The sequence below is a fragment of the Crocodylus siamensis genome, chromosome 1, assembly GCF_052110815.1.
Source record: "Crocodylus siamensis isolate JL-2025a chromosome 1, ASM5211081v1, whole genome shotgun sequence".
Taxonomy (NCBI): domain Eukaryota; kingdom Metazoa; phylum Chordata; order Crocodylia; family Crocodylidae; genus Crocodylus; species Crocodylus siamensis.
Genome location: NC_143395.1, coordinates 399,210,331 through 399,223,351, shown reverse-complemented (window position 1 = coordinate 399,223,351; position 13,021 = coordinate 399,210,331). Strand labels below are relative to the sequence as shown.

The 13,021-nt window shown below is 45.0% G+C and overlaps 1 protein-coding gene across 6 annotated transcripts in view; it reads left to right on the top strand.

The window, feature by feature from the left end:
* The window catches only part of CEP57 (centrosomal protein 57), a 30,901-nt gene that overhangs the window by 5,352 nt on the left and 12,528 nt on the right, over window positions 1–13,021 (top strand). For 2 of the 6 annotated variants that reach the window (XM_090030379.1, XM_090030347.1), the window contains exons 2-3: window positions 6,046–6,202; window positions 9,875–10,054. In XM_090030379.1, the coding sequence (XP_089886505.1) occupies window positions 6,046–6,202; window positions 9,875–10,054 (337 nt within the window). Of the gene's footprint in view, window positions 1–4,338; window positions 4,550–6,045; window positions 6,203–9,530; window positions 9,722–9,874; window positions 10,055–13,021 lie in introns of those variants that run through there. The other 4 variants (XM_090030340.1, XM_090030371.1, XM_090030356.1 and 1 more) reach the window with 4 other exon arrangements.

The following is a 13,021-nucleotide window of genomic DNA, read 5'->3' as shown; positions in this document are numbered from 1 at the left end:
TCGTGTAGCTAAAAGGGGCCGGGGTGTAGTTCTCTATGTTAAGGAAAGCGACACGTCCCTGCAAGCTGATCTTGGTGAGCAGGGTGGATGACTGGAGACCCTCTGGGTTAAAATCGTGGGGAATATGGCACAGGGGACACAGTGGTGGGAGTCTGCTACATACCTCCCATCCAAAGTCCTGATCTTGATCAGGAGTTTCCCTGGGAACTGACTGAGGCCGCATGCTCCAGGACCATGGTTGTCATGGGTGATTTCAATTACCTGGACATCTCGTGGGAGAATCGCTCGGCAAAAACTGAGTGGTCGCAAAGCTTCCTCTTGTGTGTGGATGTCCTCTACCTGACTCAAGAAGTCTATGGGCCAACAAGAGGCAATGCACTGCTCGACCTGGTACTGGCTACTGGGGATGACCTAATCGGCGACCTAGTGATTGATGGGAAGCTGGGTGACAGTGACCACGAACTGATCACCTTCACCATTCGCCCTAAAGCTGGCAAGTCAGCAACACAGAAGTCCTTGACTTCAGAAAAGCCAAATTTAACAGGCTCAGGAGGCTTGTCAGTGAGGCCCTAAGGGACCATGACCCCAGGGAGAGGGGAGTTCAAGAAGAGTGGTTGCTCCTCAAGGGAGCAATCCTCAATGCACAAGCTAAGTCTATTACATCTCAGAGGAAAGGCAGCAAGAGGACACAGCAGCTTCCCTGCCTCTCCAGGGACCTAGCAGACCTCCTGAGACTAAAAAGAAAGGCCTACAAAGGATGGAGGACAGGATTCACCTCCAAGGAGGATTATTCTGCACTGGTCCGGTCCTGCAGGGAGCAAACCAGGAAAGCCAAGGCTGCAACTGAACTCCAACTAGCTTTGAGCATCAGGGACAATAAAAAGTCCTTTTTCAGCTGTGTGGGAAGCCGGAGGAAAAGCAAGGGCAACACTGGACCCCTGCTGAACCAGATGGGGCAACTGACGACTGATACCCAGGAAAAAGCCAACCTATTAAATGGGTACTTTGCGTCAGTTTTCATCAGTCCCATGGGATGCCCATGCCCGCTACAGGACAGGGAGGTCTGGGTGAGGGAGATCCCCTGCCCTCCATTAATGCTGACCTTGTGAAGGAACACCTTGAGAAGCTGGATATCTTCAAATCAGCCGGTCCTGACAATCTACACTCCAGGGTACTCAAGGAGCTGGTGAGCGTCATAGCCCAGCCCCTGGCACGGATCTTTGAAAACTCCTGGCATTCTGGTGTAGTGCCTAAAGACTGGAAAAAGGCCAGCATGGTGCCAATCTTCAAGAAAGGGAGGAAAGTGGATCTGGCTAACTATAGGCCTCTCAGCCTGACTTCTATCCCGGGGAAGATCTTAGAAAAGTTTATTAGAGGCCATCCTTAATGGACTGGCTGACACCAACATCCTAAGGGATAGCCAGCTTGGGTTTCTTGCAGGTGGTTATTGCTTGACCAATCTCATTTCGTTCTATGACCAGGTGACCTATCACCTGGACAAGGAAGAAGAGCTTGATGTCATATATCTTGACTTCAAAAAAGCCTTTTATCTGGTATCCCATAATCACCTCTGAGCAAAACTGGCCAGTTGTGGCCTTGGGTTCACCACGATCCACTGGCTGGGAAATTGGCTCCATGGTCGGACCCAGAGGGTAGTAATTGATGGCAGTCACTCATCATGGTGTCCTGTGACCAGTGGGGTCCCCCAAGGCTCTGTCCTTGGACCCATATTGTTCAACATCTTCATTAATGATGTGGACATTGGAGTTAGGAGTGGACTGACCAAGTTGGCCGATGACACCAAACTTTGGGGGAAAGCATCCACACCAGAAGATAGGTGGGTGATCCAGGCTGACCTGGACAAGCTCAGCAAATGGGCAAGACGAGAACCTGATCGTGTTTAACTGAAAAATGCAAGGTTCCCCATCTTGGGAAGAAAAACCTGCAGCATCCTTATTGGCTCAGCAGTGCTACTCTAGCTAGCACTATGGATGAAAGAGACTTGGGGGTCATGATTGACCACAAGATGAACATGAGCCTGCAATGAGATGCTGTGGCTACTAAAGCGACCAAAACGCTGACTTGCGTCCATAGATGCTTCTCAAGCAAATCCCAGGACGTCATTCTCCCCTTGCACTCAGTCTTGGTGAGGCCGCAGCTGGAGTAATGCATCCAGTTTTGGGCTCCACAATTCAAAAAGGATGTGGAGAAGCTTGAGAGAGTCCAGAGAACAGCCACGCGCATGATCGGTGGTCAGGAAAACAGACCTTACGATGACAGGCTGAGAGCCATGGGGCTCGTTAGCCTAAAAAAGCGCAGGCTCAGGGGTAATCTGATGGGCACCTGTAAGTTTATTAGGGGTGACCACCAGGATCTGGGGGAATGTTTGTTCACCAGAGGCATCCCAAGGGATGACGAGGTCAAACGGTCATAAACTACTACAAGACTGTTTCAGGCTGGACATAAGGAAGAATTTCTTTACTGTCTGAGCCCCCAAGGTCTGGAACAGTCTGCCAGCGGAGGTGGTTCAAGCACCTACATTGAACACCTTCAAGAGTAAATTGGATGCTTATCCTGCTGGAATTCTATGACCTTTGGGCAGGGGGCTGGTCTCAATGATCTTCTGAGGTCCCTTCCAGCCCTAATGTCTACGAAATCTATGAAATTCCTAGTCTCTTCCTCCTTTTTTCTTCTATATTACTTCATAGACTTATGTAGTTACTGTACAGCCTAGATCAGGTTGGCAGTGGGGGGGGGGGTTACAAGCTGATACTGAGTGCTGGGAAAAGTGGCCCCTCGCCCACCCCATGGCCAGTGCCCCGCACTGCAGCTGCTCACAACCTGCCTGGGGCTGTCTGTGCCTGCTCCGGACAGCCCCACATGGGCTGCGAGCACCTGTAATGTGGGGCGCCGAACTTGGGGCAGGTGAGGGTCCGCTTTTCCCCATGCTCAGCACGAGCTTCTTCCCTGCTGGCAAGCAGAGGGTCGGGACTGTGCGCTGCCCCCCGCCTGTACCACAGGGCTGGGGGGCCAGTGGGAGCACAGGGCCCGCACTGGTGTCCTGGGGCCAGTGCCAGTGGGGGCCCAGAACAGGGTGGCAGGAGCGCGGGATCCTAGCTGGCAGGGGCTCTGTGGAGCTGGGCCAGCTCCCCTCTCCCTGCTGGTGCAGCCCAGCCCAGCTCCACAGACCCCTGCCAGCCTGTGCCCCACTTTGAGCCGCACCAGTGCTGACCCTGGGACAGTGGTCTCAAGACATTGGGATGTTGGTCCCAAGATGGTGACCGGGGGCGGGACACCTGTCAAGGGGTGGGGTAGCTGTAAAGGGGCGGGACTACCTATGTGGCCCTTGACAGCCTGCCAAAACTGAGTAAGTGGCCCTCCGCTCAAAATAATTGCCCGTCCCTGGCCTAGATAAATCCAGTTCATCAGTGTATGTTTTCTCTCTTGTTTATATGGGTACATCTTGATTTAATTTATTTTTATTTCAGTTGCTCCAGTTAGTTAGTTAGAAAACGTTAGTTTCAGGGAATGTTCTGTTTTAGATTGTAACTCTAAAACAATTTCTTATAATGGGGTATTTGGTAAACTTCTATCAGGGTACGTGAGAGGCAGAAGATGGATTTGGATATGGTACCCCCTCCCCCTTCCTCCCCCAAAAATGTTCATGTACATCCATGTACCCTTGGGTTGAATATCCTGAAATATGTATAAAGGGGCTGTCTTCTGTAATAAGTTAAAAAATCAGGATTCAGGCCTAAAAGAACTAAGCAAATCTTATGCAAGAGGCAGGGCCAGGCTATCATGATAACTGAGTTTTTCTGGGTTGTGTGGTTATGGTGGTCAGTTGTGTATTTTGGCTGTTTTACCAGCTGTATCTTGAACGTTTTAATTTGAAATCCAATTTGCTATTTGTCAGTAAATTGCAAAACATCTGGAACAGCCCAGTCCTGTTGACTTGCAGAGTATCATAGGAAACATTCATAAGTAAACCCTATTTGGCAGCATGGAGTGTAGCAATTTAGAGTGTGGCAAGGAATGTTTGTCTAAGGAATACCGTGGTTAATACTTGGCAGGATGTTTGTCAACATTGATCCCAAGCAGGTGTCTATATTGACCCTGCTTTGCAACATTCAGATTTAGTGTATGTAGCCAGTGGCCAAAATTGCCTAAACAACATACAGCTCAGAGTGAGGGTGGCAAATATTTATTTTGCTTTATATTACAGTGTTATTAAGTTTAAATAGACTGTCTAAAAAGGGTGGGGGGGAAGCTAATGGATGCTGTTGGTCTGATGGCATTTAGTCATTTACTATATTCTTTATTTATACTTTGTTCCAGGTTTCCTGTTTGCGAACATGTTTAACTGACTACTAAAGGGGTTCCCTATATGCTGGATGTTAATGTGTCTGTATGTAATCCATGTGTGCTGGCTGGACTGCTGAATATATTCCCAAAGGCATATATTCCAGTGGCACTTACAGGCTTGTATCTGCTTTCCTTCTGAGATTAGTCCTGTTTCTGCTATTAATAAATATTGGGGCAAGGAGAGGTGAGAATCCAAGTTGTCTGTATGACTCGTAGTTCAATTTCACAATTCTGTACATTGTGCTTGCACACTATCATAATGTAGCTCTAACCTTAATCATCATTTCTTAATTTTAGTGCTTTCTGATATTGATGAACCACATTTCTTTTACAGTGAGATTTGGTTATGATTGAGACTGGCATCACCTTAGGATTTTCTTTTCTTTTTTCCTTTCTCACCTCCTGAAATTCTTCCTTGTAGTGCTTTAAGTGGCTCTACATGATGCTGTGTGATACGAGTTTCTGGCTCCATACTTAATTGAAGACGTAAATGTTTTCCCCCCTTAAAAAGCAAGCAAACACTAGTGGTAGCAAAACTCAGGTAGCACTAGAACTGGCAGGTTTTTCAAATTGTCACATGATTTCTAAAATAAATATTTAGTGGAAAACTATAGGAGGTTAAAAAGGCCACCTTTCTGATATCCAGTTGCATGCATTTATTTTGTTATTGCTGCACCCATCGTTAAGCAATAACAACTGAAACAATAGGCTGCTTGCAGACGTTAAACAACAAAAACCAAAAAAACATGTTTTACCAGAAGCAGCAGCTTGTTGCTTCAACTTGGCTCTGCAGCATCTGTATAGATGAGGCTCTTCAACAGAGCTTTTTGGCACTTTTATCACTTTATTAGATAAAAGTCCCAAAAAAGCCCAACTAAAGCACCCAACCTATACAGGTCAGGTGAGCTGGCTTCAACTAACATGGTGCCTCTTCTGGGCATGCACTGAGCTCAGCATGTGAAATGCTGTATTGTTTTTTGTTTGTTGGTTTGTTTTTGGGGTTTGTTTTGTTTTTTAATGCCTGCAAGGAGCTTGTGTGTTCATTTAGGAGATGTAATACCAGCGTTTTACTTAAATCCTCTATGCCAAACGTATAGCAGAAACCTTAAGTACAGTGGAGTGTATTCAAATTTTCACCACACACCATGCATATTCTCTAAGGAAAAGACTCCCGTATGAGTTCCTACAAGTAAATAGAAATCAGCCAAATCCTGGAAATTGGAAACTATGGAATGGAACCGAAGAACAAATTTGTCTGGTTACATCAGAGGCTATTTTAAGTTCAGTTAGGTTTAAAATGATGCTTGTAGCCAAAATTGTGGTAAAGAAAATCTGCAGTGGTAGCTTCTGACAAAAAATGAAACTGTTGTTGTCTTTGTTCATCCATCAAGAATTGGTAAGAAAGAGGTCCACCTTATAGACAGATTAAATGAAAAATGCACAAGCTGCTGTGAGCCGCAGCTCACTTCATCAGGAACAGGGAAGAGTTGAGGATGAAGAGAAACATGCTGCATTTGAGGGTGAGAGCTTCTCTGCTCCCCTTTTTGGGCTCTTCATAGGACATGTAATCAGCCTCTTCAGCGATTAATTATAATTAACATCACATCTTGTTCTCTCTGCTTGTTGCAACTGGTGTCTGCGAAAAGAGGACTCCAAGTAACAACTGTGCTTCATTTTCAGGGTATGTTCCAAGGAAGTGGTAAATCTGCATCACTCACAGGTGGACTCTCCTCAGCTTCATTTGTAGACTATCCCAAGCACAAGCCCTTCATTAATTCTGATCTGCTGCACACCCCTGGGAGACCAGTAGTACCATATCCAGAAAGTAACAGCAGAGGTAATAATATATAAATCCAGCCAAATCCTGTCTGTCTTGGATGTTTCTAAAGCTTCTGTCAGGAGTTCTAAGTATCCTGTAACACATTCCTCATTTTCCTTGTAATTTCTCCTCTTTCTTTCTTTTTTTTTTTTTTTTTTCCTTTCTTGCTTTATTCTCCTAATTTCCTCACTTGATTCACCTGAAAGGGATTTGTCCAGGGAAAGGTTAAATAAACAAGGTGTTTGTTTGAAGTGGACAACTGAGTTTAGCTTTTGCTCCATAGCTGGGATCCCACTGTGGGAGAATGTCTTGCCTCCTGAGCCAGTTCAGTTTTCCTAGGTAGGAGCAACACAGTTCTTAGTGCAAAGGTTCCCCAACTTTTTTTCTTATTGCATACCATCTTCCAGATTTACCAGCTGCCCACATACCCCTACCAGCATCCATTTTACATTTTAACCCCTTAAATGTCAATTATTGTTAAAATGAAAATTAAATCTGCCATTACACAATTTCTCCTGCATTCCCCCCAGAGATGTCTTGCGTGCCACAGTCTGGGGCCCCCTGCCTTAGTGGATGGATAGCTGGCTAATAGCATTTCACAGAGTCCTATGAGTAATGTCACCTCTCCTTATCAGTAATTAGGGGTTTCTTTGAGCTCAGAAGGTTTTACTGTAGAATAGTTTTGTAGATGAGGGGGAGGTTTGGTGTCTGGAAGCTGGGGGAGATGTTCCAGGGATAAAAAATAAAAGTGTAAGAATTGCCCAAGAAACTCCAAGGACATGGCAAAAGCTTTTAAAGCATGAGGGGGGATGAGATGAAGTGACATCAGCACTGTAGGGAGGGGTGGAAGGTAAAGAGCTTTACTAGATGGGAGATGGAAAAAAGGGGAGGTAATGAACATTCATACTCCAGGTTATAACATAACGTGATTGTAGTGTGGGTCTGACTGGGGAAGTGGAGTGGCATTTAAAATGTATGTGCTCTGGCTTGAACATGCTGCTGATATCTAATTAGGGAACAGATAGCTGAAATATAAGAATGTTCAAGTGTAGAGAAAGGGTGCTCTCCTGCTAATTATTGATGAAGCCATGTTTCTTGCTGGTGCCATATACGGTATAATCACAAACTGAAACCAAAGTGTGCATCTTATTCCAGCTTTCATTGTTGAAAAATGAGAAATTTGGAACATAGCCTGGCAATTTGGCAGAAATAGGATGCAGTTGCTTTAATGGTTCTGAAGATTTATTTTTTAAAGCTGTAAAGGTGCTTGGCACAACTTTAGAATCTTGTTCTTACTTGAATCCAAGGTGACTTTGACTTCAGGGCAACTCCCCAATAATTAGATTCTATGTATGGAAACAGTATACATTTATTATAATTTTCCATGTGTAGAATCTAATTATTGGCAGGATGTCTTTAAATTTGTCCTGCCAACTGTTGCAGCAGGGCATGCTTACCCTCCAGCTTTGGTCCTGTTCCAGCCCAGGTACTGGAGCAACCATGCGCTCTATGCCCTACCACTCCAAGCAGCAGCTTCGGTCCCAGAGGAGGCTGGGACCAGAGCTGCTGCCACCATTGCAGCTGCTGCTGCTACATAGCTGGAGCAGGGGTTAGACCTGGAGGGTAAGAGGCAGTGGGGAGGGAGAAGCAGAGGCTGCTGGGGAACAGAAATGAAGTTGGGACGAGTGGCTATAGTTGCTTCACCTCACCCCCATACTCAAATCCAGGATGAGGGAATTTTTCCTCATTAAATGGGGGAGAATTCCTCCTTTTAGATTCAAGTAAATATGGTAATCTAGCATCCTGCTGTCAGTTGTGGAAGAGTTATGCTGTCTATAACTCTGCACTTCAACTGTGCAGCTACCTGAATATTTTACTACATTTGTTCTTGCCCATGACTTCTAATTGCTAAGGATTGTATAGTTGTCACACAAATATTCACCCACACAATTATCATAGCTACTTTGAGGACCACAAAGTTCTTCACTCATTCTCCCATGCATAAATAATTCACTTTGGAATTTGTCAGCTGTTGCAAAACTCAGTTTACTAACTGCTCTTTCTTTTCCAGGACTTTTTCCTGAAATACTAATACCCCTTTCTGGGTGTAGTAATCTTACTCCCAAATGCACAAATCTTTTATTAAAGGTGCATTCTTTCTTTGCTTCACTGTGGCTGCATCCAGATGAGCACAGCTGTGCAGTACTCACATTCAGTTGTTCTCTCTGCTTCAAGGGAACACCATAGGGGGGACAGGAGCTGACCCCTGGATATCCACAGGTCAGAAAAACCCATGGGGAAAAAAAAGTGGAGCAGTGCACGCAAGGGCAGCATGCGCTGCTCAAAACCAGAACCTGGCCAGCTGGAGATGCACTCCAGCTGCCAGCCAGGCTCTGCGCAGCAGGATTGCTATTGCTACAGCCCCAGGAGGTGCCCAGGACCCCAGGTAAGGCTGCGGGGGCCAGCCCAGTACTGGCCCCAGCCTCTTCCACCCCACCCACGGTAACCTGCCACATGTCACAAGATGTGTGGCACAGGCATTCCCAAGGGACAAGTAGCGGTGGCACAAGGTGTCCTGCTGCTTGTTTTCCTTGGGGAACCAAGCATCCACACGTGTGGATGCAGCCTGTGGGTTTCAGTCTTAGGCTATTGCGCTACTGTGATTTCAGCAATAGAAATCTGGAGATATTTTTTGCATAGGTGTTATGTATGGTGTTTTAGCTAGACTCTTGATAGGTTGTGTGTCCATTGCAGGAGTATACAGTATTTCTGAATGACATAAATGCATTAGATTGCAGTTGGTCCATCTGCTGGTAATGTGTTGCTCATTCTGTTATAACTGCCTTGGGGTTAGTTGAAGGCAGTTTTGAGGGTTAATGTTAAAGGGTGGGTTGGGATTAAGAGAATGGTGGTCGCATGGCATATGGGAGTCGAATTGAATGGGGAGGAAAGAGAACTGGTGCAGAAACAAGAGTGGAAGAGTCCTACAAATGTGGCATCCATAAGGGTAGGTTAGGAGAACAGAGGAGCCCTTGGGACAAGAGGGTTTTACAGCTCTTCTCTCTCATCCTTTCTGGTTCAGTGAGCACTCACAGTACAACTAATGCATTGGTGGGGTTTGTGGCCATGCCAAAATGCTACTGTGTGCTTTAAAATCAGACTTATTTGCTCAGTGCACAGAGGAGTACCAGCTTTTCATCTCAACTGCTAGCTAGGTGCTGAAGTTCCTTACCAGTTTCCAGTGAAATGAGATGCATTCAGTATATTTATTGTTCCCATTAATTTACACAGGACTCTTCTGTGTTGTGGTTGGGTACTAGATACAGTTACCAAGCAGGTGTCAAGTGCCAGTGGGAAAGGATCAGCAGCCCAGAAAGATAACCAGTAATATTTGCAGTGTTAAGAGCCAGAGCCCAAGATCCCACTATCTGCCCCAACCTTTGAACAAGATGCTTTAAAATGCAGCTCCTTCTGAAACATTTAATTGAAGCCAGTGAGCCACAGCCTCAACAATTCCATGGATGTGCAATTATCAAGGTGAAACTTCTCCTAAAGCCAGTTAACATTTTGGGGGGAATAACGGATCTGGAGATGGTGGCTAAGCATTCGCTGGTAGATCCATAACAACCTGAGGCAGTGCCTTTGGTTGATGTGTGATAAGAATTTCTAATCATTTTGGGTCAATTGCAGCAATCCTTTCTGCTTTGAAGAATCTCCAGGAAAAAATTCGCCGGTTGGAGCTGGAACGCATGCAGGCAGAGGAGAACGTGAAGCATCTAAGCAGAGAAACAGCTGACTATAAGAAAGTGCTAACTGAACAAATTCAACAGAGGGAGCAATCCAAGACTGAGGTGTCAAAGCAAAATCAAGGTTTGTTTGCATTTATCTTTTGCATGGTAACAAAGCAATATCAGAGCAAGCACCAGCCAACTTAACCCAGATGTATTAGCACTGGAGAATTTTCAACCAAGATGTACAAGTACAATTTGTTAACTTCATGGGTCCTGCATAGGTGGAGAAATTCAACAAAATAGTTTACGATTAAGACCTTGACTGTGCTGGGTAACTTGCAAATATTTATCTGCGTTGCTTCAGCCTTTGCACAGCTACCAGTGATGGAAGCTGCAGGCAGACTGTTTTGTCTCAAGTGTAGCCTTGTCCTGTGTTCAGCAGGTTTGAACCCAGATACGTAGCAGGGTTAGCTTCCTTTCTTCTCTTTCCTCTGCAGAAATGAGGGTTTTCAGATTAGGCACTGAGGTGCTCCAGCTTTTGCTGCAGTTTTTTTATTTTAAAATGCAATGCTTTTCTGAACAGCTGTGTTGTAGGCCTCCAGTGTGGTCAGTGACTGAAACGCCATGACAATGAATGTAGACTTTGGACCTAGTGTCAGCCTTAGTTATGACATGTGCTTAGCCTTGCATTTTAGTCATAAGCAGTAGAATAGGAAAGTAGAATGAAGTTTGTTGGTCAAGCCCACTAGTATTGGGCCAGGCCAGGTAGAAATAATGTATTATGGATAACACTAATGGTGGCTAATGTAACAGCTGTAACAACTTGATATTTTATCTTTTGATGAGAATTGAGTTGTGTGGCTCATTGGAATTCTGTTAAATGACAGTGTATTTCTGTTGACTGAGTCTGTTAAGGGAGTAATTGACTGAGTCTGGTAATATGAGTAATTGCTTGTTGCCAGAGCTGATAATTTTCAAGGGACCTGTTCAATGCTACAAAGTGCAGCTAAAGCAAGAGGCCCCAAAAGCCTATTTCTGAGTGACCGCTGAATGAACTTTTTTTAGACATGACTCCTAGCAAAGGAAAGAAAGCAATTCACTTGTCTAGCTGAGCCAGGTCATTTCAGAGCATTATTATATGCTATAGCTATGATATAGTTTAACCAAATGTATTGAATAGTTTTATAATGGATATTTTCATTAAAATTCTTAGACAAGTCTATAAAAACAAAACAGCTTAGTCAGTGGTGACTGTGAACTAAGGTGGAGAAGGAAGAGAAGAGAAGAAATGCTATATTGAACAGCATTCCACAATGGCAAAGGGAAGGAGATAAGAAAGTATTCCCCCTGTAGTATATCTTTCACAGGAACATAAATCCCAGCTAATTTATATCTTCCAAGTCCACAAGAGAACTAGTTCAGTTCCAAAAGTTTCAAAGAACAATTACTAGAATATTAGAATAAGCCATCTATAAATATAAAGCAGTGATTATCAACAGGGTTACTGTGTCCCTGAGGTCCTTTCAAGGATACCGCAGAAAGTGCAAGGAGATAAGCAGACAAAGGTAGCCTCAGGCTTCAGGTGTGAGGAGATAAGCAGATACAAGGGCAGGCTTTGCTCTCCCTGCCTAGCTGTTCCCCTACCCTGTCTGTCTGTCCCCTCTGCTTGAAGGTAAGACCTGTAATAAATACATTTTTGAAATGGGGTGCTGCTCAGTTCATAGAAGTTGTGGACTTGTGTCTGATGCTTTGAATCTAAAAAAGGTCGAGACCTACTAATATAGAATATAGGCTCAAGGAAAAGACTGCGGGGTGGGAGGAGGGGAATGGGACTCCACAAGTTCAGGAAGACGTGCTGTCAGTCTGTATACTACCTTCTGAACCACACCATCCCCCTCCAGCTGGTGAGAATCTATGTTATGCTCTATTATTTTGGTGGGGAGCTAAATGTGCATTCAAGTATTTGTCCTTTTGCTTTTAGGGTGTGACAAAAAGGGTTAAACAGTAGATTTGTTGGGGGTGGGGTTGTTTTGTCTGTTTTGTTTCCCACCCCCTCCCAGGGGTGTTAACTAGGGGAATTGTAGCTGTATATTAAGGACCTTGTTACACAGTAACTTTAAGCAGCTTCTGGAGCTCTTAAAACCTGGACTGGCTGCATGTTAACACCATTTAAATGGTTTAAAGCACTCATTATTTGGTTTAACAATATGCCACTTCAGGGCAGGATTATTTCTAATCTGCTTAAATGTGCTCCTGTTCCATTAACTTGTGGCTACTCTACAGCTTTTCTGCCCAAGATAAAGTCCTCCAGCATCCCAGGAGGCAGTGGACAAGCAGGGAAGCCGGGGCACATCATCTTGCCAGGAGCAGACTGAGCCAGTCTGAGCAGGAGGGGCACTGCCTCCTTGCTGCCCCCCATCCCCCTTCCTCCACTCCTCTCCATCTTGGACAGGCTTGCTCTACTCCTGGGAAGCAGACCTGCTGTAAGTGGTGGCGGGGAGGCGTTGTGTCATTCCCTTCACCCCAGATGGGCTCCCTAGAGCTGGGAGCAGAGCCAGTCTGAGGGGCAATGGGAGGCACTGGGGCTGCAGCACTTACTTTACTCAGCAGAGGCAGTGAGACCTGTCCTTCCCATAGCTCCTAGTCCTACCCTTGCTCACCAAGCCTCTAGTGCAAGTCAGCTGTGCCAGGTGATGGGCAGTCAGAGTAGGTTTTTCGCTTTACCATGTAACTTCCACTAAGCCGAACAGCACTGATTAATATTTGTTCGCTTACAGGGTAAGGTCTGGACAAGGCTCTAATGTTGTGTCTGAGCTTGCAAAAGAGGTTCATGTCTTAAATGGGCTGCAGTCATGTCTCTCTAGAGGCCAGTCAGTGATGAGCAGGGATCCTGGTCTTCTCTGTTTAAAAATCTAAATTCTCTGATTTAAAAACGGTGTTTTAGGTGTCAGTTGAACACAATGGGCTATTGATATATTTACAGTTTTAAAGTAATATGGAAGCCTATCAGTGCCTCAATCATTTATATTAAAACAAATTATAAATATGTATTTTGGTGGGGTTTTTTATCATAGAAAATCAGAGCTCCCCCTTCACTCATCAGGAC